The sequence below is a fragment of the Sylvia atricapilla genome, chromosome 2 (genome assembly GCF_009819655.1).
Source record: "Sylvia atricapilla isolate bSylAtr1 chromosome 2, bSylAtr1.pri, whole genome shotgun sequence".
NCBI classification, from domain to species: Eukaryota; Metazoa; Chordata; class Aves; order Passeriformes; family Sylviidae; genus Sylvia; species Sylvia atricapilla.
The window spans coordinates 55,041,286-55,066,436 of record NC_089141.1 but is presented as its reverse complement, the minus strand read 5'-3'; the positions used below and the strand labels follow the sequence as shown (position 1 = coordinate 55,066,436).

Genomic DNA, 25,151 nt, shown 5'->3' with positions numbered 1-25,151 from the left:
TGAAAGAGATGGGCTTCATTATTCAGTGTCAAGAGACTGGCACATATAAGACACCTAGGCAATAGAGTCAGTGGTAGTGGTTCCCTGGTGTAGCATACAATGGCAATACTAAAGATGGTGTCAGTAGAGAAGATGGTTAATGAAGCAGTGATCCTGGTGGAAGCATGTTTGTCAGGAGCAAGTTGTTTCCATATGTGACAAAGTATTTAAATATGGCATCTCCAGATCCTCACAGCTCCTCACTGAAAGTCTCTTTCCATTTCCTTCTGCAAGAATCTAGAAGAGCAGCTTAAGGTGGCACGAGCTGACATAAATTTTTTCCGTCTTCATTAGGAAGAAATTTGAACTCTAGCCTGAAAAAAAGCAGACTTTCTTGAGTTCCTTCTCACAGGAAAGCACAAAAAGTCATGTGCTAGCATCACTGATACTATCCTAACTCCTCCTTTAACTAATTGGTGACTGGATTTTAAAAACTACCTAGACCGTTTAAAAAGCCCAATTGTACCTTTAAAAAATTCTTTCTGAAAGAATTGTTTTTGTAGACCAATGTAAAATCTATTTAGGAGGGTGCAGCTCACTCTAATATGAGATTATTTTCATGGTTATTTTACAGGTGGCTATTTTGTCTTTTTTTTTTTTTCTAGAAAAGTTGAGACATGTTTACAGGAACACTCCCTCCAATTGGACTACAGACCACAGTGCTCCCAACGTTTCTGAGAATAAAAGTAAACATTTAGAAAGAAGAAATAGTGGCAGATATTCAAGGTTGGGGCATTCCTCCCAATGACTTTGTGGCGGGTGATGTTGAGATGCAGGTCCTCTCGTCATCATTCCTCAGGTATTGTCTTGTTGCTGAAGGAATTGCTATTGCACTATTTGGGTTCAGTGCTAAACATCAGTTTCTTCTGATAGCGATTTGTTACACTGTGGTTTGCTGAGTTCCCATTTCCTTTACTTTGTTGGAGTTCATAATTATGAGCTCTGGTTCCGTCAAACTCTCTAGAAAGTAAAATTTTCTCAATTTTTAAGATTAGAGAGACCTAAACAAATACATTGTTTCATGTACTTAAGTTGAAATACAGGGTTTTTTCTACAGACAAGATGACCAAGATGGATCTGTGTCATTCTCCCCAGTTCCACAGAGCCTCAGCTGGACTTCAACTCACTTTTTTATCTGGCCTAAACAGGACATTGAGAGGACCATGAGAAAGAAAATGCCTACAGACTGTAGTATAGCTTTATGAAGAAGAGGTTTCAATATTGAATGTAAGCTGAGACATGGACAGCACCAGAAGATGTTCCCAACCAAGGGTTCAGAAATGTGTATGTAGCAGGCTGGCTGCGTGCAGGAGATGAGGAGGCTCTGAGCTGGTTTCACTGGCAGCCAGGTATCAGCACCCCTCTGTCATGTCTTTAACCCATTCCCTTAACACGATTGTGAACGGCGCTGCATCTTTGGACAGTGCAAGTCAAAGGCATTTGTGCTCATTTTAGCCTGGCATGAGTGAGGAGCGAGTGAGACAGGGAGGGGTTGACAGGCCCTTGGACCCACCAAAGGGGCCAGGGGATGTGCACCCGAGGTGCACGCTGACTTCAGATACCGGGAACTTAGGGGAAAGCGGCTGCGGATACAACCAGGGGCTCAGGGAAGCCTCGGCTGACGGGGCCGCCGGGGCAGACCACAAACCCGAGTGGGGCAAGGGTGAGGATGGGGCAGGAGGCGGCGGAGGCACGGCTGCCCGCGCACTGCTCGCCCCGGCGGCGCGGAGGAGCAGCGCTCCGCTGCGCGGGGCGGAGCAGCGCCGACCGCCAGCCCCAGGCGACCTGCCCGGCGGCGGGGAACGGGGCACCGGGGGCAGGGGCGGGCCCGACCCGGCCCGGGCCGGCGGGGGCCGGTCTGTGCTCGGGGAGGCGAGGCGAGGAGGGGGCGGCGGTGATGTGTGTGGCGGTGGCGGCGGGCGGGAGGCAGGAGGAGGAGGAGGAGGGCGGCAGGGGCGCTCCGCCCGGGGCTGATTGGCCGCCCCGTTTATAAGAAGTGCCCGGCCGGAGCGGCGGGGTTGTTTGCCGGCGCTAGGGAGGTCGGGGGAGCCGCGTGTGCAGCCGTCGGAGCGGAGCGGAGCTGCGATGCGTCGCGCCAGCCGAGACTACACCAAGTACTTGCGCGGCTCCGAGGAGCTGGGCAGCGGCGCCGCCCACGAGAGCGCCCCGGCGCCGCCGCCGCCCCCGCCGCCCGCGCACCCGCCGCCCGCATCCCGCTCCCTCCTGGCCGCCCTCGTCCTCCTGGGGCTGGGACAGGTGGTCTGCAGCGTCGCCCTCTTCCTCTACTTCCGAGCTCAGGTAAGCGGGACTGGCGCGGGCGTTTCCCGCTGTGGCAAGTGCGGCCGCCTCGCACCCTGCGGAAGAGGGGGAGGCCCTCCTGTAGGTGCCATCGAGGCGATTAATTAAAAAAAAAAGAACCAACTAGAAAGTTTTAGAACACACTTCTCTGTCTCTGAAGTTGATCCAGTTCTGAGAGGGGGTCGGGCCAGTGGGCTCGCAGTGCCCTGCCCAGCTTGTGCTGACCCCTGTTCCTGGAGCTGCTCAGTACGGGGGGTTCCAGGTGGCGCCCCGGGCATCGGGTGCTGGTTGGGATACAGGGCTTCGCGGCGGGCTTGGGCGGGAGGGGCTCCCGGACTCGGGAAACGGGTTAGTCCTGATCCTTCACCTGAAGTCTTGCAGGGCTTTGGTTTTTAATGACCATCTTTCAGTTTTCCACTGTGGAGAAGTCTGACATTGGCTATTAGAAAAAGGTTCTTCTCCCAGAGAATGGTTGGAAGCAGGTTTCCTAGGGAAGCGGTCGCAGCACCAAGCCTGACAGAGTTCTAGAAGCGTTTGGACAATAATCTCAGGCATATGGCGAGATTTTTGGAGATAGTCTGTGAGGAGTCAAGAGTTGGACTCGATGATCCTTGGGAGTCCCTTCCAACTCCCTATAATTGTGATTCTGTGACATGGCTGAGGTCTCTGGGTGCCATGAATGTTTCACGAGCAGGAGAAAATAGCTTTAAGGACAGAAAAGGTCATAATGCAGCACCACTGGCGATGGTTTGTCACTCCGGCTGCGCAGGGGCACCGCAGAGGAGCGGGGCCTGTGTGCTCGTGGGCATCGGCCCGAGGTGCCTGCCGCAGCTCAGGAGTTTTCTTTGGGATTCTGGGGATTTCTGGGCGAGAGGCTCCCCTCACCTGCCAGGCCTCCAGTGTGCGGGCTGGCTCGGGAGAGGCGGCGGTGCGTGCCCGGAGGAGCGCGGGGAGGGGTCGCTGCGGGGGCAGATAAGGCGACGAGCGGTTGGGCTTTCAGAGAGAAGAGGAGCCTGCTTCTTGGAAATGGCTCGGCTGCCTGGATTCCCTCGCTGCTCTATCTCTTACCCGGCGGGGCTGAGCCCTCTCGGAGGAAGTGGGGAGCTGCCAGCTACGTGGTTCTCAGGGCTAGGTGTTAGATGTCTGCTGGGCTTTATTGGCGGATGCTAGTTAGTTCTGTTAATGTGGGTCTGACTGCCGTCATGAAAGTGGTACTTCTGTTGTGTGTACTTTTCGTTTGAAGTCGACAGAGACTGGAAACTTGTTTCTTTTGGTTTACTTTCTAGGTAGAGGCACTTGATCTTGAGGTAGCAGGCTGGATTTCTTAAGAAAGTGCACTCTGAAAACAGGTGTTGCACAAGTGTATACCCACTTAATCAAATGAATGGCTGTCAAATATACAGTAGCACTGCTGATAATTTATTTTACGGACTATTTCGTGTTTTCTTACTGACAATGTCTTTGTGTTTTCCGTTTGTCTCCAAATAAAATGTAGCGTCAATACAGCACTTAGTTAATCATAACTTGTATGTTTCAGAAGAGTGACATCTAATTTCTGGGACTCATTGTAAAGTAGCTTAAAGCTACTTGTTTGCTTGACAGTAAAATAAATGAATGCCTGCTTCAACTTGTGACAGGGGAATGTTTTTCACTCCAGATGTTCATGAACCTGAAAAGACATTCTTGTCAAAACATAGCTCAGGGATGCACAGCTATACATTCATTAGGGAGCCTGAGAGCTGTTGCAATCAAAGCAACTAATAAAAGTATACCCCCTTATTAGAGACTCTTTCTGATAGGTACATGTCAGGGGTTCACGTGGGCCTAACAAAGGGTGAAAAGAACTATAATGGCTATTTTTCTTCTGCTTCCTTGATTTAAAAAAATAGCGTGGTTCAGGTGTAACTGGATTTGACAGCTTAATTCTCATACTAGTTTCTTGTTCCTGTAGATTTGGAGTAATGCTATTGAATGAAGTCTTTTGTAAATTTGAATTTCCAAAAGGAAATTCACATCTGGAAGAGGTGGTATAACTCAATGTAGGCTTGGCTGAAGTCATTGCCTAGAAGAATTTTAATGAAAAAAATGTAATCAATGGAAAATAGAATAATAAGTATACTCTTGAACTAAGTACATAATTCACTATAAGAAGTGGTAGTTCTTACAGTGATGATATGATGATTCATATTTTTTGTCTGCTTCTAATTGTAAAATAAGATAGATGGAAAAACATAGTAGGTCCTGCAGCAGTTAATTCTTATTTCACGCTCTTAGAGATTTATTTGATTTAAATGGGTCATAATCAGACCTCTTTCTTTTGAAAAGATTTCTATGAAATTTGATTATATTAAGCTACTTCAGTTTGGCCTTTACAGTGTAAATTTCAGCTAAGTTTGTACTTTAATAACAGAACTAAATTATTTTTAATTAATTTTGTTAAAATAATAAAGTATTACTTGTAGAAGCTGTGCATGAAAAGATTTGAATTGTTTGCTTGGTAAATTAAGCAAATGTGAATAAGAAGGATTTGACTGTATAGGCTGATATTAAGAAATTATATCTTAGAAGCTCTTTAAATCTTATCTGAGAGTCTGAGTAAACTCTGACTCAGTTTTACCACTCACATTTTGTCTGTATTCGCATAAAATCATTTGGGCTGGATCATGACACACTATAAGCTGAGACAATAGTTGAGGTTTTGGTTTTTCCTTAATTTTGTTTATTTTGTGGCTTGGGCATTTGGAATTTCACAAGACACATAACTAAGACTGACACTAAGTTTTCACGAGTAAACACATGTTTGTGGCCAAGAAATAATGCAGTGCCTTGCAAGTGAGACAATGAGCTAGTATGTCAGAAAAGAAAGAAAAAAACCAATAAGTTTGAATTTTACCAGTATTCTCAAAATAGGGTACTGAAATGTAAAGACACTAGCATGTTTTATCCTTGCTTTTTGGTCCATCCTGTGCAGTGTACTGAATCTAAGAAATTAAGCAATAAAAAAATGTATTGGTACTTAAGCATTTGTTTTGCCTATATTTTGAGGAATATTTTCTCTTATCTGTAAAAATGCTGTGAAAATTTAGTTCAAGTACTCAGAACAGCTGGTGGTCATCACTCAATAGAGACTCATACACAGCACAAAGTGAGAGAAGTATTTTCTTTAACTTTGATTGACAAATGTTGAGGTATAGTCTCCAAAAGCTTAGCTTTTAATCTTTTCTTTTTGGCCCATTTCCTTACTGCACTTAGATCTCAAAAGAGTAGGAATCTGATCTAACGCTGAGCTGGAGGGCAGTGAAGCAAATTGAAAGTGCTCAAATTGAAATGTAGTGGCTGGGTGTCTTATGCCCACTGTTTAAGCTAGACCTCAAAGAGTGTGCATTTTTCCCATTAAAAGAAGTCTGTACAAATCTTGAGTATTCTACCGGATTGAAGAGTTCACATTTGGGTAAATGGTGACTTGGAAGCTCATTTTTTATTGTCATTTCATGCTTATGTGGAACTCTGATTTTCGTTGTGGTATGTTTTTAAATGATTACCTTTCAGACTTCATCTGAAGTTTTGTGAGCATTGTGGCTAACAGAAAAAACAGCTTGCTATTTTTAGAGATCTTTTAGATTTTAAAGATCATTAGCATGTTTCAGAAGCCTGGAAGAATCCCTTCTTGGTGTTTAAGAAGGAGAAGGAGAACTCACCTCATGATTTCCAGGCTCCTGGCTTCATTGCATCTGACTCCCACACATCTGCCTGCTGTGCATTTGGCAGGGGAAAAGGAGTGCAGAGTGATATTTGATAGTCTGAAAAGTGGTTTAAGTTTGAAAATAAATACAAGTGTAGATGTTAAACATGTATTGTAACGAGTAAGTATTTAATGCAATATTGTTTCAGTGCGTAATTGATGCAAAATTTAATAGTAAAGGTGGGTAGAATGTATTGTGTCTTTTAAAACCAAACCGAGTCTTTTTTACATCAGAAAATTGGTTCTTAATTCTGTAAATTAATTTAGTCTTACCCATGATGCTGGAGTTCGTTTTGGCTGCCCTGAAATGGGTGAATAGAGTCCAGAAACACAACTAGAATGATGAGAGATGCTGAAAACCAGGGGGCACTGAGCAGTCTGATCTGATTGCAAGGTCAAGCAAAACAGATATAAAAAAATAAGTTATACACTCCTCTCTTTAGTTTAATCCCTCTAGGGCATTTAGGTTACTTTGCACTTTATAGAGCTTTCTCCTTTATTTTTGTTTGCATCTTGGTGTTTCTTCCAGATACTAAATCTTTAGGGCTTTCTGCTGAAGATGCCCTGCCCTGTAAGCTAGCAAGCTGCTTCTGGTATTTCATCATCATTTTCTTGTTCTTTAGAAGTTCTTCTCAAAACATGTCCTTGGAAGTTTTTCTGTGTATCACTGCTTCCCCACAGTTTTGATCTCAGTGCTTGGTAGTACTTGTTTACAGCCATGGCAGTTCAGTGCTTGTTCTTTGTGAAGATGTGAGGTGCAGGATTTCTGAGAATGCCTCTTCAGGCAAGTGAGCTGATTTTCATAGTTCAGTGTGGTGAAGACTGTTCTTAAAGGTATTCTTTGAAAAAGGTGAGGGCAACAGGTGGGTTAGCCAGTCCCAAAATCAGTTTCCCCTTATCAAAAAGTAACTCTGGAGACTTGCAGGTTTTGTCAGGGTGGGCTGCACAGCTCCAAGCTGCTGAAACTATCAGCTGCAGTGTTTCCATTAAGTCTTCAGTCTTTTACCTGTAGGTGCAGAGATGCTGGTTTGCTGTCTTAAGCCTTGAGCAGATAAACTGTAATCTGAGCAAGTGGTTCTGTGCAGGCTGCTGTTACTGCTGTGATATAGTATTGTGTGACACATTTGAATGATTGCTGATAGCAGTGAGTTTATGCTGGCATGATTTGTCATGCTGGACACTCAGGCCTGTACAAATTTTGTCATCTTTGTTGTAAAACCTAGTTTTCTTGCTTGTTATTCAGAAGATGTGTTTTAATTAATCCAAAACTGGATTTTTAGTAGTCTCTGTCGATTAGAATTAGTGATAAAAATTAGTATTTATTGGCAGTTATTTCCTGTAGCTTTCTATGTTCTATCCTGTGATTTGTGTAGAGAGGAGAAGACTCGGATATCCAGATCCTGTTAGAGACATCAGTTCCATCAGGTCTCTAACAATCCCAGCATGAGAGGCTACATTTGAAATAATGGGTCTTATTTTGGGTCCCTTAGTGCCAGAAGTGTCAGCAGACTGGAAGGTGTCCAGCAGAAAACCACTGTGACAGGTAGGAATCAAAATGTATAAAAGAATGGAGAACTGGATTTGACTAAGAACAGACTAAGGTAAGGGAAGCTAATCCTGTTTTTAGCTACCTAAAGACTTCAGGCTCTTCAGTTGCGTGCAGCAAAAACAAGAGGCACAGTCATAAATTGCAGCAAGGGGAGCTGTAGCTGGATATAAAACCCAAGTTTTTTTTTACACAGTAGAAGTAGTGAAGTTTCAGGACAGTTTGCCCAGAGAAGCTGAAAGTCTTCATTGATGGACATTCCCCAAAGCTTGTCACAAAAAGACCTTAACTCACCTGACCTAAGTTACAAGTTGGCCCTGCTTCAAGCAGAGGGCTGGACTAGAGATGTCCAAAGGTACCTTCCAACCCACGTCATTTTGCATTAATGGCCTTTTAGCAGCTGTTGGTAAACATTCTGTGCTTCTTTTTTCATTGTTATTATTTTAATTTACAGTTGATTTTCTGAGTTCTGAATACAGGTGGAACATAACATGAGAGATGTCTTAAGAGTGCAGTTTTATAGTCAATTAAAGCTAGAGCTGCCTTCCTGATATTTTGTTCTTATGCCTATCCTTATACTGACTCTGATGCTGTTATCTGGAGTGACTTGGTTTTGGGGAACTAATCCTAAAGGAAATTAGGTCGGCAAGAATTCCTCCCTTATAACTGATTTAGAAGAGGAGACTGAAATCCAGGAATTAAATTCCATGGTGAAGGGGGTGAGAGCAGAGGGGTGTTGGTTCAGATCTCCTTATGCAGTTAATGAGGCTGTGCTGCGCTGGCTCACTTCAGAAGGCATTAGTGTAGGTTTTTAGCATTTAATTCATAGAGCTGCAATGGCTATACACAGATTTTCTTTGGAATTCAGCTGTGTCAGGTCATTACAGGAAGATGTTGCTGCCTCCAAGCCACTCTGTAACTTATCACTAACCCTCTGTCAAAGCTGTGGCATCTTATGATCTTCGGGTGCGCCTTCTAGGACTCGTTTCATTCCAAATCTGCAGGGATGACTGAGATAGCTAAACCAGGCTACAGGATCTGATGCTGGTCTGAATGAATCGGGCAAAGAGCTTTCTATCTGGAGACCTGAGCAGAAGGATGATGATGGAGGAGGCAGCATTTGGTACTGCTGTCTGTGCAACAAATGACTCTCTGCTCTGTGTTACCATTGGGTGGCTGCCTGGGTGGTGTAGACTTTAATTCAGCTCTATAATCCTAATCTTATGATTTTAAGTTAACTACTTTCTTCTCTTGGGGGTTAGGAAGTTTATGTTCCTGTGAACAAATGATATATTTGATTCACTCCAGCTGTTTTGTACTGTGAAATACTTCCTTTTGACATGCTGTTTTGTTCAGCTCTGTGTAAAAGGAACCTGAACATTAGGCACTGTCCATAATGTCTTGGTATTCCTGCTTTGCAATTACAGATAATCTTTTGTAATTCTCAGGTAAAAGTTTCTTCCAACTAAAGAAAGACAGAAGTAAATGTTCTTTAATAGGCTAGCTGCTACAATTAGAGAACCCAGACAAGAGTTTGGATGCATAAACCCTTCTTTAAGCCTGAAGTGAAAGCAGACTAAATGCAAGTTGAGAACAATTTCTAAGAGTCTTAGGCCATCTACAAAAGATAGTTATTAATGTCTTCAGTGTAAAGGGTTTGGAGTATGTGAAAAAAAAGAAAAAAAAGGTGAAATGGCTTAAATAGGTTCTGTGCAATAAAATTCCATCAAGGTACAATCCTAATCCTTGGATTATTTTCCAGTTTATCTGAGTGATAGGATGCAGGATTTAAAAATATACTTGATTCAGTCTCAAAGACTGATTGCTAAAAACGTCTTGCAGATACTCTAAACTTACCATTCCTTGTCCAATAATGCAGAAGTGTCTTGTGGTGCAGTTTAATCATCTTTTAGTCTTTGACTTTTGCTGTCTTGGTGACTGTTTCGCACAGCAGTATCTCTTGCCACTGTCATGGCTTAATCCCAGCTGGCAACTAAATCTCAGACAGCTGCTCACTCCCTGATGGGATTATGGAGAGAATTGGAAGAGTAAAAGTGAGAACTTGTGGCTTGAGATAAAGAAAGTTTAAAAGGTAAAGAAAAATCTGCATGCACAAATGAAGCAGAATATGAAGGCAGATGTTCAGCTGTCCCTAGGACAGCAGGACTCCACCCTACATAAAGTGACTTGGGAGGACAAATGCCATAATTCCAAATGTCTCCCCTTTCCTCCTTTTTCCCCCAGCTTTATATGCTGAGCATGATGCAGATATGGTCTGGGATATCCCTTTGGCCAGTTCTGGTCAGCTGTCCAGGCTGTGTCTCCTCCCAGCTCCTGTTGCACCCCCAGCCCTCTCTGATGGAGTGGGGTGAGACAGAGAAAGGACCCTGACTCAGTGTCAGCCCTGCTCAGCGGTAAGAAACACATCCCTGTGTTGCCAGCACTGTGTTGGTCACAAATCCAAAACACAGCTCTGTATCAGCCTCTGTAAAGTAAGCAAACTCTGTCCACAATAAGCACATCCATACATATCACAGTTTCAGTGATAGCTGACTGACAGCTTCAGTGATAAGATTTCAGTGATGAAATGGTTTCAGAGATAACTTCTGTTTTTCCTCTTGAAAATGATGTGCTATATACACACATACGTACTTTCCCCAAGTTTCTGTACTTGACATTCATGTGTCAGCTTACAAACAATAGCTTTTGAGGTAGCATAACTGTGTATGTTTCCTGATAAAATAACTGTGATGTTGCCCTGAGTGGTTGAAATATGGAATTCAAAATTATTGACTTTACCATAAGAATGGGATTTACCTTTAACTTTCGAAAGTCGCATATCTAGTCTAAGCTAATGAAATAGGCAGTACCAGAAGATAATTCATTCTCCTATTTCACATGTTTGTTCAATGAAATAAACCTGATGTTGGGAACTTTTTCTCTCTACACTGTTTATGATGAGAATTTAGATAACAAACTTAGCCAAGGCCCAAACTTTCAGATGTTTGAAAAGTGTCTGTAACACTTAGAACTGTGGTTGTGCTTATGTTTTTGTTCCAGATGGACCCTACTAGAATTTCAAAAGAACATGCACACTGTGTCAGAACACTTTTTGGACACCAAGAAAGTACAGATTTGCATGATGCCTCCTTTGAAAGTCAAGAAGCCAAGTTAATGCCTGAATCCTGTAGAAGTGTGAAACAGGCTCTCCAAAGGGCTGTGCAGAGGGTAAGTGGCACAGACAATGTGTTTGTTTATTTCATGGTCCTGTTGAAATTAAAACAAGTTTTCTAAATCTGTATTCAGAGACAAGTTCTATAAATTAGTTCCTGGTGTTTGAATAGCACCTGAAGTTTAATCCAGAATTGTATTGTATTTGCTGATGAATCTGGTAGTGGCTAACCAATTCTGTATTCAAGCACATTTTATTTGCTTTCTTTTTAAGAAAGGAAGATTTGAAGTTGTACTAAGAAAACTGGTTGAAGTTAGGTGATTAGCCATTCCGACATTTAGATGGGTGTGAGCAGTAGTAATTTTTGCTAATATTTGTATAGGTTTTCCAACGCTTTGGATGCTCATAACAAGTGTCAGTTCTACATTCTTCTCAAAGGAATCTTCTAGACAAGATTCTCTTAAGACAAGATCATCAGCAAGCAAAATATTGCCTGAAGGAAAAGGAGATAGCATTTGCTCTTGTTTCTTACTCAGTCTGAAGTTCAAAATGAGCATCAGTTCCTGCTTTGGTTTTGCTCACTTTGCCAGTTCTGTGTTCTACACAGGCAGTAGACCTGCTTTTTTAGCATCATAGCTGGGTGGTCCTTGCCCAGGAGCTGAGAATGACAGCTTGTTCCCAAACACAAATGACAAAAGAAGTCAGCCCTAATGAAGAAACCTAGGCAAGCTGGAAATATGCCACAATCCCCAGTTACTGCCTTTGATCTTCTTGTGTTCATGATAGTGTTTAGTGCTAATTATGGGCTATGTAACAGATGGATGTCTGCTATGGTATTTGGTTTTCTTGGTTAATCAGGCCCATTACAGCTTTACTGCCTCACATCTGCCTAGGACTGGCAGTTTTTCATTAAGGATACTACATTAGATTTGAGCTGAACTCACATGTGCTTTAGCATGAACTGTACTTGAGTTAAATTTACAGCATTTGAATTGTGCTAGTGTGATGTTTGCTTTTAACAGAGAACTCGAGTGACATCTTTTTGTGAACAAAACACAGAGAGGCATAGGAGTTCATGTCTTGTCCCTTTTGCTTGCCACATCCTGCAAGAGCTTAAGGGGGAAACAAAGGGTTATGTCTGTAGGATTAGTTAGGTCTGTAGTTCTTTCCTCCTGCATTTTATAGAGCCTCTCACCCTGCACCCACATGTGTGCTGTGTGCTGAGCTGCTCATTCACTTGTGACAGAGTAAGGAGCTTGTTACAGTAAGTCAATGGGGGGCCCCTGTGTTCTGGTCATTTTGCTGCTGGTTGCTCAACAAAGGCACTGGCTTTAGCTGAGGCTTTATATCCTGCCAGTCTGGATGGAGGTTAAATGCTGCAATGTCCGTGGCCAGGATAAGTAGTGAGTAGGGATAACTTTTTTGGCTGATGACCATTAGTTTGAGAACAATAAAATTTCCCTTGCCAAAGTAATTAGACTCTGATTTTCCTTTGAATGCAGTGGAGTTTATTAAGCAGCTGCACCAGTAGTCTGGGTGCTTTGTCATCTTGTATCAATGACAGAGGAAAAAAACTAGATACAAAGGTGGTGAGCTGAGGCTTTTTACATCTTTTCGATACATCAGAGAAGTGAAAGTAATAGTGTTAAGGCAGAATTATACTTGATCGTCATGTGTAAATTCTGCCTTTCCGTCACCCTGCGGAGTAGAGATGCAGCTGTAGCTTACTTGCCGTTGGCCACTCCTTTGTGTGTGGATGCAGCTAATGGGACTTAAAGGAGGTTTCCTGTTGAATGTGTTTTTTTCACTTTCCTTAAGGAGAATCTAAAGAATCTAAATTATGTATGTTTAAAAACCAATATCTTTATTTGAACTGGCAGCATGCTAAGTTATTAAAATGGAACACTTCAAAATGCCATTAATGTTTTTTTCGTTTTTCAATATATTGTCTTCTGCAATTCAAGCTGTTCAGGAAATGAAAATAGGCAAATTTCTTTTGCTCAGGTTTATGGTTACAGCTTCCTGTGCCAGTTCTCATCGGTTTTCTTTGCACACCTGTAGACAGAGAGCTGAAATGTAAAGCAGGGATTGATGTTGAAAATGAAAGTGCTCATATGAAAACCAGTGTAGTAGGGCTGCAAGGTCCAGTCGGGAAGTACTTGTCTCCTGAAAAATAATAAAGCTTTTTATTTTAATCAGAATCTAATGATTGATTCCTTAACATGTTCTGTGATAAAAATTCTGCTTAAGGAGCAGCTTACTAAGTAGAGAGCATATTTTCAATATTGGACATAAACTTTCAAGCAGACAAATAATATACTTTCCTAGCCAGTCTGTTTGCTTAATTTTTTTCCATATAACCCTAAAAAGCTTTTGGCAGTCCAGATGCTCTAACCACAGTCGTTATGAAGTCTGTTATGAGCCTGAAGCAGAAAGGACTACAAACATATCTTGGGTCAATCCATAAGTAACTTTGCTTGGCAATGCTCCCAGCTTCTAGCTGCTTGTGGAGTTCAGGCCTAAGCTGTTCTCCCACATGGCAGCAGAGTGCTTTGCTAGACCCCTAGGGCAGCATTTATAAGGACATCTATATACTTAGCAGACATTTAAAGAGCACATAGTTATGGACCAAGTAAAGGTTTCACAAGTGATTGCTGTAAGTTGTTAAAATTTCACCTACAATTTTGTAGCTTTCCATTCTACAATTTTACATGTCTTTTTTTTTTTTTTTTTTTTCCTGCAAGCAGTAGACTATTCATTTGGATAGAGATTTTATTGCTAGTCTCTAAACCACAGTCTGATGAATATAGGTTCGTGTACTTTCTATTTCACTTCCTTCCTGATTAGCATTCTTCAAATTGCTGAATTTCCGGCAAGAGAATAAGATACTTCTTCCTGATATCAGCTGTACTTAAAGCACTTGGTAGTAAAAGAATAAAGTGCATAAAGACGCTTTAAGACCACATCTGGAGCAGTAAGTCCAGGAGTTCTCATTGGTCTCAAAAGGCTATTAGAGCTGCTCAAAGTAGATACTGAGATATTTAGATAAAAGCTAAAGGAGACTAGAAACCTTTCACAAATGTCATGTCTTCAGGTGTAGCCTTGTCTCTGCATCCTCAGCATTGGACATAACTTCAAGAGCAACAGTTATTTTTGCAACCTGCTGTGAATGAGGTAGAGAGCAGTTCCCAACTTTCTAGGCACTTAAAACATGGTTTTTAGCTTTAAAATGAGAAAATTGTGGAGCTTCTTAGCGGCCTCTTAATTTATTTATTTATTTTTTTTTTAATGCGGGGAAAACATATTTTTCATTTTTGTGCCTATCTCCTTGTCTGTTGTTTAAACAGTGAGTGTATGGAGGAGGTTGGAATGTGGGAAGCAGGCCAGCACAGTTGACTTGGTGGGCAGTGAGCAAATGACAAAGGTGTACAAGTGCAGCTTGTCATAAGATTAAGAGTGGGGTGATTTTTGTGTACAATTCTGCTAAAAATAACTGAACAGCCTGGTATCACACATGGTCCAGTGGATGGCAGTCTTAAAAGAAGTTGCTGGTAATGTTTTGTCAGCAGTTTTCATGCCGTTATAGCAGTGTCTTAGTCATGGGTTCTCTTGAGCTATTTTGGCCTCCTTAATGAGTCTCTACATTGTGACTAAGTATGAAACACCTAAGAACATTCAGGAGCTAAAAAGCACAATTGATACTTCAGTGATTTGAGAAATCACAGCTCTTAATTCCTTGCATGCAGTAAGAATACGAGGGGCTTTTATAATCCCATTAAGAGGCTACCTTCAAACACCCACTGAAAAATGTCCTTCAGGGTCAGAAGCAAATACATAGTTAAATGCTTTTCTAAGGTAAGTTGTGTATCAGCACCTTGGAACTGTATGAACACCAAGTAAAAAAACAGAGAATCAAGAAGTGTTTAACTGCTTGTTCTTTATGAGGGATCCTACAGCTGTTGGATCTGTTTTCTAGGGACTAGTTAATGTGTTTCATCTTTGTTTTGGAAGCTGGGGCAGCATTACAGAAAGAATTACAACCTTTCATGAGGCTGGTCAGAATCAGGTAAAGAACTTGACACTAGCCCAGAGCTTAGAGAACTGCTGGAGGATTTTGTTTTCTGGCCACAGTCTAGCCACTTCTGAGCTAGTCATAAGCTCACAGAAGAGTCAGCGAAACATTTTCTCAACCCCTCAGCCCTGGTGTTATTAGTGCCATGATCTAACCAGCTGAGCTAGTCACAGACTCCAGACAAGGAGAGTTGTGGAGCCAAGTCTTCCTGGGTAGCTGTCCTGCTTACTGAGTGCAGAAGCTGCAGATGAACAGCACCACCACCAGCTACAAGGAGAGCAGATCAGGCTGATCTCATGAGGACCAGAGCCATTCTGTGTGGAAGCAGAGCTGAGTCAGGCTGCTTGGGTCTCAGGAAGTGAGGTATTCAGCTGCTTAAGCAAGAGCACGTTTGGAAATGTGCAGAAGCAGAACTGAATGACCCTAAGAAAAATGTAAGTTCAAAGTAGAATAGCAGTCAACCACTTCAGGGCTTTCAAGGGCACAGCAATTATCAACCATGGGATATTTTATCTTTTTTAAAGTACCAAATCTAGATAGTAGGAGATTGAAATGTACATGGTTCTTTTTGGATCTGCTCAGTAGGCTTTCCAGGCAAGGATGTTATCACATCCTCCCAGAGGAAAGGGTCTTAAAGCAAACTCCATGTCTGAGAAGTTTCCAGTAAGGAGGCAAGAAAACAAACATGTCTCTCCTTCAAGAGAAAAAGAGTTGGGATAGGTATGCTGCAGTAATCTCTGAGAGTGTGGTCCATCTCCCAGGCTCTTCTTGCCTTACATCCTGTTGTTTTCAGAGGCTTTTGCTGTTTTTCACAGTACCTAGTACTTGCATTCTCTTGCCATCTTCCTATTTCCTACACAAGTGTGGCTAGTGGCTGCTGCTGACATGCAGCTCCTAGAATTGAACTAAATTTTCATGTTCCTAGAACTGACATTGAAGTAGGAAGATCAGAGAAGCAAAGTGAATGTAAATGCGGGAACTGAATGTGAGTTTTGCTGCTTTTGAAGTTGTGATTCTTCTGCTTTTCTTCTTGTCTTTACAGCAAAAAGCATCTTCATGATTCTTATCTATGAAATCAGCATATCTCAGCTGAAGTACTGTGTTTTGATAGTCATACTACAACTTCCATACTGCTGTGGCTTTTCATTTTGGTTTAGCATTTAAGCACCTACTGAAAGGGGAAAGTGAGAGTAATAAATGCACCAGCCAAGGCATATTTCACATATTTCACTGCGGTTGCAAAACGACATAAAAGCAGGACTTCAGGTGTTTTCAGAGCAGGATTTCAAGTTCTGAAACACCCCAGTGATTGAGAGCACAGTGGGACTTTGCTGATCTGGCCAAATCTGAGATGTATTTTGTATACATGGATTGAATCAGGCAAACAGCAGTGTGCATGGCATAAAGATGAAACCAAGGGCCACCACTCTTAGGTTTCAAAAGGGACATGACTTGCTGTCTTCAGCAAAATGTTTCCTTTTACTAAACATCTTCTTGAAAGCTCCATGGTACGGGTTATTCAGAATAACAAACATATTACCCCTGTTTTTTTAGAAAATAGATGGGAGAGTTATGGGGAAAAGGAAGACAGAACTGAGGGTTGAGCTAGGCTTGTAACAAGAACAGGGTCTTTAGATTCTTGAAGTCTGCTATTTGTATCTTTTTCTCAAGGGGAGTACAGGTATGAGTGATTAAAAGAAAAGCTTTTTGTGGTGCCTGATGCCTGCATTTTGTGCTATTCTTGGGTTTGGGTAGCATAGTTTTCATTAATGCTAAAATTTATCTGCAGCTTTGAAGAATTACGTACTTTCCAGGTCTGGTACCCAGTCCCTTTGGTCCAGTGGAGATGATACTTAAACCTTCAGTTTAAGTATCTTAAACCTTCCTGCATACCTTGTTAGAAGTAAGCCTTGATTGTAAAACCTTGTAGCTTTCCCTGTTGGTGGCCAAGTGTGAGGTGTGGAGGTTTTTGTTCACTTCATCACTAACAAAATTCAGGTTAGCTGTCCTTAGTTGTTACAGTGATTACACACTAATTCCTGTATCAAAATGCCTCTTTCTTTGCCTTTAGACTCCAAATAATTAAATCAGTTCATAAATTCCATTGTTTTCTTATCAATCATTGTTCTATTATATTTAGAGACATATTCCAAGGACAGTAAACACAAAAGGTTTAAATGTGCTGTCACTACTACTTCAGTAAATAATGCAGTGATCATACATAGTATCATTTCTATTCACCTTTAGTAGAATTACCAGATTAGTAGAAGTAATTTGATTGTGTGTTCCTGTTATATATATTATCATATTTACATGATACAAATCCCAGACATCTGAATGTGCTGCAGGTGGAGCAGTGTCCCCAGATACATGCACAGAGTATTGTAAGTGTGCAAACTAAACATTGTTATAAAACCAAGAAAACATCAAAGCAAAATCTCCTTCTCATTTTAGGAAGTCCAGCGTGCTATGGGAAGAGCGCCACCAAGACCAGAAAAAGGTAGGTATTGGTTTATGAATAAGAAATATTTTAGTTCCACTAAACTTGTCTTTTTGGGATAATGCAATTCTTTTATCTCTAGCTGCAATGGAGGCATTAGGACTTGAGCTGTACAGGAGGAACAAACCTGAGAAGCAGCCATTTGCCCATCTCATTATTGATGATAAGAATATTCCATCTGGTAAGTTCAATTTTTAAGTGAATACTTCCAATACTGTGAAGTGTATGAAGATGGTTAAGTAAAACAGCAACAGACTGAGACTTCAGAAATGGCTTTTGATAGTGAGGATAAATAGGATGCATTAAAGGATTTCAGAGGCAGGAGGGGAAGTGCTAAAAGGAGGATGGCTCCCGTTTGTATCAGTCTTGTGCTGAATGGCCTCCATTTCAAATTGCCACATTTCGTGATCAGCCTCTTGTGGGGCATGGCCTGCCCCTTTGTGCTGTCTTCAGGAGAGGCAGCAAGATCTACATTGAACACTCTCCTCTGAAATTTCCCATTTTCCTTTGGCCTGTAGGGCCCATCAGGAGTCTTTGACTCCTGCTGGACACCAGCCATGAGGATGCATGCATACATACAAGTGGGTACCTGCACAAACATTGCCCGAGCTACTCAGTGGGGGAAAAAATTGTTTGTGTGGCTTTTATCTTCCCCTGTGGTAAGAGGATGGTGTTCTTTTATCTTGCCAGAGCTCTTATTTTCTACACACAAGTATTCAGATGGCTTTCGGAGTATCCTCGCTAGTACAATATCAGAGAACAAGACATGAGTCTGCCTTGGAACACTTTCCAGAGGAACAGATTCATTCCTAAAATTTTAAAATGTTAGAACAGTTTTAGTTTTCGCCCTGGGGCACTGTCAGTTGAGATTTTTCGCTGTATTTTCAATGCTGTACTCTCAACAGTTGGTGTGGTAGAAGTAAACCAGAGTTTTTTTGTGAAGCTATTAGGTAGAGGATCTTAAGAAGGGGTGTATTGATCACCGCTGTCTTCTTTCTCTGAAGGTTTATACATTCTGCAGGGCTGAACTCATTGTTAATTGAGCTGTGCACATTGCTTTTCTGTTTTATATAACCCAACCAAAGGGGAATTGGTGTGTTGAGACTTGAAATCTGAGATTTTAGCAGCTTGCATAGTAATACCTTGCTCTTGCTCTATTTAAAGACAAAGCACTTCTGTACGACTTCTTGCCTGGAGGGATAGGACTCTTTAAAGTGCATTGGCATTGCCACAATCTAGAGCTTTATAGCATGGAGCATAAACAGCTTGTCAGATGGCAGAACTTCCACAAGCTTTCTTGTTAGCTCAAATGCTTCCTGACAAGCTTCTATTTTAGTCAGATTTTGGCTTTGACCTACTTTTACAATAGGTCAATAGTAGAGGATTCAGTATCAGAAAACTTGCCTTAGCATTTTGGAATATCAGCATATCTTTGGAAGGTTTCGATTAATTTGTTAGTCATAGAAACAGATCACTTATCTGCAGAAGTGCAGTGTGTGTCAGTGTCACAGTCTGTGAAATCCACCTTTTTCTGTGTGGAATTTATTTGCTGCTTTCCTGGGTATTTTGTTGTAAACTGTAATTTTACAACTGTAATTTACAGCAGCTGATAATTTTTACAGTTGTGCATTGCTGCATTAACCTTCAGGGGTGTGGCACAGCACATCTATGGGTAATAGCCAGAGGGACACTGGGTTGTTTTTTTTTTTTTAATAGCCAGAGAGACACTGGGGTTTTTTTTTTCTGCAGATCAACTCCTTACCAATGTGATAAGATATGCATATATTCCCTCCTGATCTGGCTTTTGCCTCTTTTGAAAGAGCATTTCCAGGAGTTAATCCATGAGCACAGCTTTTGCAGCCCTTGTGAGCATTGCAGCAGTGAGGGGCTGCATCCTTAGGGATAGCAGGAACCTGAACCTGCTGGCTGTGAGGCAGTTTAATATCATGCTCACTGGCATGAGGCAGTACCCCACTTGGCTGGGTAGTACAGAGATTAGTGACAGGCATAAATAAAGAAAAATTTGCCTGAGGGGTCACCAGGAGTTTTTCCTCTCCCATCTTGTTTTCTCTGACTGCAAATGGCAATTGCTATTTTCTTCCCTTGATTCTTCACCCTGCATGTCTGAAATCCATCTGAATCTTTTCCTACCATCCCTGAGTGGACAGATCTGTTCTTAGTATTTTAAGGTTCTTTTCTGTTCATCACACTCATCCAGAATAAACAGTGCCAGAAAATAAAAAAAAAGTCTTCATCACTATCTAACAGGATTTTAAGCAGTTTTCTGCTGAACACCCTTCATGAACAGGCACTGAGCAGTGTCTGTGAGAGAACATTTTGCTTTGACCTGGTTCACAATAATGTCAGGTCCCAAGTGGACTTTTTCAGCTGGGGGGATAGTGCAAGGGAGGGGGGAAAATAACCCTTCCCAGATCTTGGTGTCCTCACCCACCATTTGGCGCAGAAGCTGTAGTGGTTTGGCTTGCTGTGTGTATTTTTTAAGTTTGCTGCCTTAGGTTAGAGCTGGATCCTTGCTGTTTGGTTTTTACCAGAGTTCACTATAAATGCTACCCAGGTTTTAAATAAAAACAGTGAATTTTGGTTTGTAAACTGATTACAGAAATTAGTCACAGTTTAAAGGGGAAAATCACAAACAGAAATAAATATAAATTTTAAATATATAATTTGGGGTGTGAATTGATATCTTTAGCTGTCTAAGGAAATGCTGTAGTATTCTGTGCTATTTGCAGCTGCAGGTTCAACTTGGCTGCCCTTTGCTTCCAAAAGACTTTTCAGAGCAAACAGTACTTTGGTCCTTTTTTCAGGCTTTATTTATACCTGAAAGCTACTGGGATACAAACAAATTATCAAAACAGGGCTCCTTTCTCCTCTGTTCCCCTCACATCATCTTCCTTCTTGCTAATTAATTTTATTTAACTCATTTGTGTTAGTCTTGGTTCAAACTCACAAAAAACCAAGACAGTGTTTTTTTAATCTTCAGTTTTGAGAAAGAGCATGCATTATCTTGAATTCTTAAATAATGCTTTTTGTCCTGTCTGGAAGGCAATTATTTTGCTCATTATCCCCCAGCCACTTCCTTCTCTGTCAACAGGACTAACCTTGTGTTGCTTTTTTCATGGTTCCAAAGTAAACTGTTTCACAGAAGATACTGTATTGCAGCACTTTTGACCATCTCATGGCTTGGGTTTTGTGTCAGAGTTTCTGACACATGACATTCATGGACAACAGATCTGGCACTTACATGCTCCAGTTTCCTGCAGTTCCTGTGTTTCAGAGTACTGATTGTTTTGATGTCTCCAAATTTGGGTGTGTTACCACCAGAAGTGCTGAGAACTTGCTTGCTCTGTCCATTACAGGTTGCATGGCATAACTCCTACCAGAACATCCTTGTGCTGTGCTGCTGCCTGTGGCACACCTCTTCTGGAGCTTTGAATTGTGGCAAAAATGCCTGTCTGCCTCAGCACACACAATCGTAGCATTCTAATCTAGCTTGGAAGGGACTTCCAGAAGTTATCTGTACAAAACCTTGGCTCAAAACAGAGAGGGTCATCTCCCATCATCTCTTGGCCTGTTCCCCTGAACATCCAAATAGTGTAATCAAAACTCATCCAGAGCCCCTCTCTCAATTACAAGTGACTGTGGCATTCATTTACTCTCTTTTACGTTCTTCAGCAGAAAACCTTCTCACTAAGGATTTCTTCAAAATTGCAGCTTGACTGGCAACTTAAAAGGTTGACTTGTCAGGTAAATAAAATCTGCCTAGCAACTACCCAGCGTGTCACTGGGCAATCACAGCATGCCTTTCTGTTCCATCATAGGTGTGCATTCCTGTCCTGTATCTAATGTGCCTCTCCTCAGCCCAGGCAGTGACTTCTTGCTTGTCCTCCTCATCCTGAGGTTAGCCCAGTCTCCATGGTGCAGGATTTCTCCCAACTTAATGCTGTGCACACAAAATTCTACAACTTCTTCAGCTATTCCTGGTGCTTCAGAGGTGCACTCTGGTACTTCTAACTCAGCGTATTTCGCAGGGTGAATAATTGCAGCCTAAGAGACTTAAGATCTTGGTGTCTCTTCCAGTTAACTAATGGATTTCAGATGAGGGTTTTTGAGGCACTACAGAGAAGATGACTTCTCTGTCTGGTTTTGCTTTCTTAATTTCTGCCTGGCTGCACTAGACCCATAGGGGTGCAGCTACTTGTGATCACTTTGACAGTGCTTTTGCTTAAGTCTTTGTGGATGAACACTAGAAGGCTTTTGTTGTGGGCTGCTGTTAAAGTATTCCTCTCACATGGAGAAGTTGTTTGTCCTTGGCAGTTAGGGAAGACTCATCTCTCTCAAATTCCCCTGTTCCTGCTTCCCCTCCCTTTCTGCACAGACCTTGCAGGGTCCTGGGACATGCCTCTGTACATGCTTGGAGGAGAGAGCACTGTGCCCTGCTGTGTGCTGTGGAAAGTTTGCTAAGGATGGACTGTTTTGGTTTGATGTTGGGAGAAGAAGGTACTGAGTATTTCAGGCAGGCATTTAGATGCTGAGATGTGAAGTCCTCTGGTGAGCCCACTGCTGTGGGAGGGAGCAAGTGGAGTCAGTCTTGTGTGCTGAAAATTACTAGTGGTTAGAAGGACAAGTTGGCCACCTCCCATTTGTTGTGTTATGCCCTGGGTATTACCCCGAATAATAGAAGGTTAGTGGCTTGTGCCGATCAGGAAGTTTATGTCATAAATACTTGAAGTGCTGCGTAAAGTCTAGGCAGTTTAGTGTGTAGTACTAAAGATGCACTATTGTACTGGTTTTCCCCCATTTTTGGTGTTGTCAAATGAAAATGTTTACCCTTCTACCATTACAGTCATGCAAACATAAAATATGGAAAGTTTCTCTCTTGGGAATTGTCAGTTCAGCTTTTTTCCCCTAGCCATTTAGTTATTCCTTGTCAACATTTACATGTTTTAACCAATAACAAGTTTTTCAAGTTACTCTCAACTGTTTGTAACTTGAATAAGGTTTTAGGTGGAATGCAATGTCTGTGCAGAGCTTGTTGCATGGTTGCTTAGCATAATCAAACTACAGGCCAAGCAACTGTTTCGTACCACAGTCCAGCAGGTGTTGTGTTGGGAGGGCACAATTTATAATACTAAGCAGAATGTGGGAGTGTGTGATGAAAAGAGGAAATTTCTTAGGAATTTCTATCATAATTGTTTCATATTCACTTTGACCTATCGAACTCTAGCTGCTATTGATTCTAAAAATGTAGAGGTTGCTTTCTAAATGTTGGGATTTGTCAAATATTTATAAATAATCCTTTTTTTTTTTTTTTTTTATCTCCAGGAACTCGCAAAGTGAACCTCACGTCCTGGCATCATGACAAAGGCCAGGCAACTTATCAAATATGACATTCCATGATGGAAAACTAATTGTTAATCAAGATGGATTTTACTACCTTTATGCCAATATTTGTTTTAGACATCATGAAACTTCAGGAAACTTGACTAAAAGAGGACTTCAGTTGATGGTGTATGTGATTAAGACAAACCTTAAAATAAGGCGCTTTGATGTGTTGATGAAGGGAGGAAGCACCAAATACTGGTCCGGGAATTCAGAATTTCATTTTTATTCTGTAAATGTAGGGGGGTTTTTTAAATTAAAATCTGGTGAAATGATAAGTATACAGGTATCAAACCCATTGCTACTGGATTCTTCGCAAGAAGCAACTTATTTTGGAGCATTTAAAGTTAGAGATTTAGATTGAACCTTTCTTTAGTGTGCTGAAAATCGTTTGAGTTTTTAGTTGTCCAAAAACAACTTGAAGAACTGAAAATCTTCTGCAACCCAATTACATCTGTATAAGCCATATATCGCTAAAGACACGGTTTTGTCCCATGTGGACTCCAGCGAGAGTCCTGCAAATACATGGAAGGGCAAAATGAGGGCAAATGTTCTCCTGATTTAGTGTTAAAGCAGTTTTACTTCAGTTGTCTCCACTGTCCTCACTAGAGTCATTGTGCCTTTTGCATTGGTATAGTTGAAATAGCTCAATTAATGTTATTGAGCTTCTCTTTCCAAGTTCTGCCCTGATTACCCTTGCTTGTTTTGGTGCAAACGTAGGGCAGGACAGAACTTGGCTCCCAGCTTGCACTTAGGGCTCCATTTTGCTTGGGGTTGAGCGTTCTGACCCTGAGACAGCAAAGATTACGAAAGTGTGACTAATCCCATTGCATTTGATGTGGCTTTTCACATGTTGAATTGGGGCTGATTCTGCTTTGCTGGATTAGGGCTGGAGAGCTCAGACCATAGCAGAAGTGTGTTGGAGAACAGCTAAACACTTCAACTTAACTTTTACCTGATTAAAAGGGCCATTCCAGGAAGAAGGGAGATCATCTCACCTTTCAGTTCTAAAAAGTTAATTACAGGTCATGTTATTATTGTTGCACAGTTAATTGCAAATATAGATTGCCAAACTATGGTGTGCCTTTAAGTATTACATTGTGCCAGAACCTGCAAAGACATTTTTTAAACAAAAAGTATGTATTTTTATATTCTGTAATATCTAAAGTTATATTTCAGGTGTAATGTTTTGTGTAAAAAAAAAAAGTGTAAATTATATTGTCCTATAGTATTTGATACAAAATATTTAAGATGCCTTGCTGTTTGTATATTTAATGTTTTAAAACTGTTTTTATGTACAGACATGTTAAACTGGTGCACTTTTTAATCCCAATGGGAAAAAATGCAGCTATAAGAGGTTGTTTGCAATTAGCAAATGTAATATATATCTCTGTTCTTCTTAACTTAATAGATTTCTTTTAAAATTGTCAGTATTAAGGGAGGCGAAATCACACCAATGCCATGAGTAATTACACCAGAATGCTGGTCACTGGGTGCCTTTCAAACCTGGAGGGCAATTAAACTGGTATTATGTAAAAATGAAATAAAAAAAAACCCAAAACATAGTGAGCCCCAGATATGTTTTAGGGGTATTTATAGGTGCTGAGCAGGCATATTTTCCAACAACAAAATTTGCCAGTGTTAAATTCTGCAATTGAGCAGTAACTTTTTTAGCTTAGTTTCCTGAAAAAGTGGAGCTTGTTGCATTGCCTGTTCTTGTCTCCCACTGTAGCTTTTAAAACTCTGCACCCTTCTGCCAGCTTTGGCAGATGAATGGCAGAGTTAAGAGATATTCTTGCAGGTTTTATGAGGACAGACAGCTGAGAACAACTCAGCCATTTATACATTATTTGTCAGTGGCTGGCCACTGTTCATTTTAGCCGAGAGATTAACTGGGGAGACTCCTGCAGCGTGAGTTGTAGCTTGTGTAGTGCTTGGCCAAGAGAAGTGGGTGGATGGAATCTGAGGGTGGGTACAGGGGCCAGGGAGGTGATATTTAGAGCACATCTGGACAGGGGACAGCAGCTTGCTGGGTAAGGGGTTGAGGGAGGTTTGAAGTGTTTTTATGCTCTATGGATGATGTGGGGAAAGCCCACTATTTATTGCAGTAGGAATCAAATCTGTAGGAATTGGGGCTTTATCAAATCCTCAGGCTTTTAAATTTTTTTTTTGTTAAAGGAACTGAGCTGAATCCAAGCAATTATTTTATACTGTATAATATACATTTCTTTTTGATGTTAATATTGTTTTCATACAAAATATATTTCTAAGAAAAAAAGCAACTTTGTGATTTCTTTATTTTCATGTGTACCCATATATCTTGTGTAGCTTTGATAATTTTATTCGGATTTCAGAATGTGCAGGCTGGGTATAGTATAACTC

General features: G+C 41.4%; 1 protein-coding gene across 1 annotated transcript; it reads left to right on the top strand.

Annotated features, from left to right (window-relative positions):
• Positions 1 to 1,849: 1,849 nt before the first annotated feature.
• Positions 1,850 to 25,051, top strand: TNFSF11 (TNF superfamily member 11). Its single transcript, XM_066313332.1, is given in 6 exon segments — positions 1,850 to 2,337; positions 10,686 to 10,853; positions 17,324 to 17,369; positions 17,452 to 17,550; positions 22,713 to 22,757; positions 22,760 to 25,051. Coding segments are annotated over 6 exon segments (945 nt in total). The 5' UTR covers positions 1,850 to 2,124; the 3' UTR covers positions 23,134 to 25,051.
• The last annotated feature ends 100 nt before the right edge of the window (positions 25,052 to 25,151 follow it).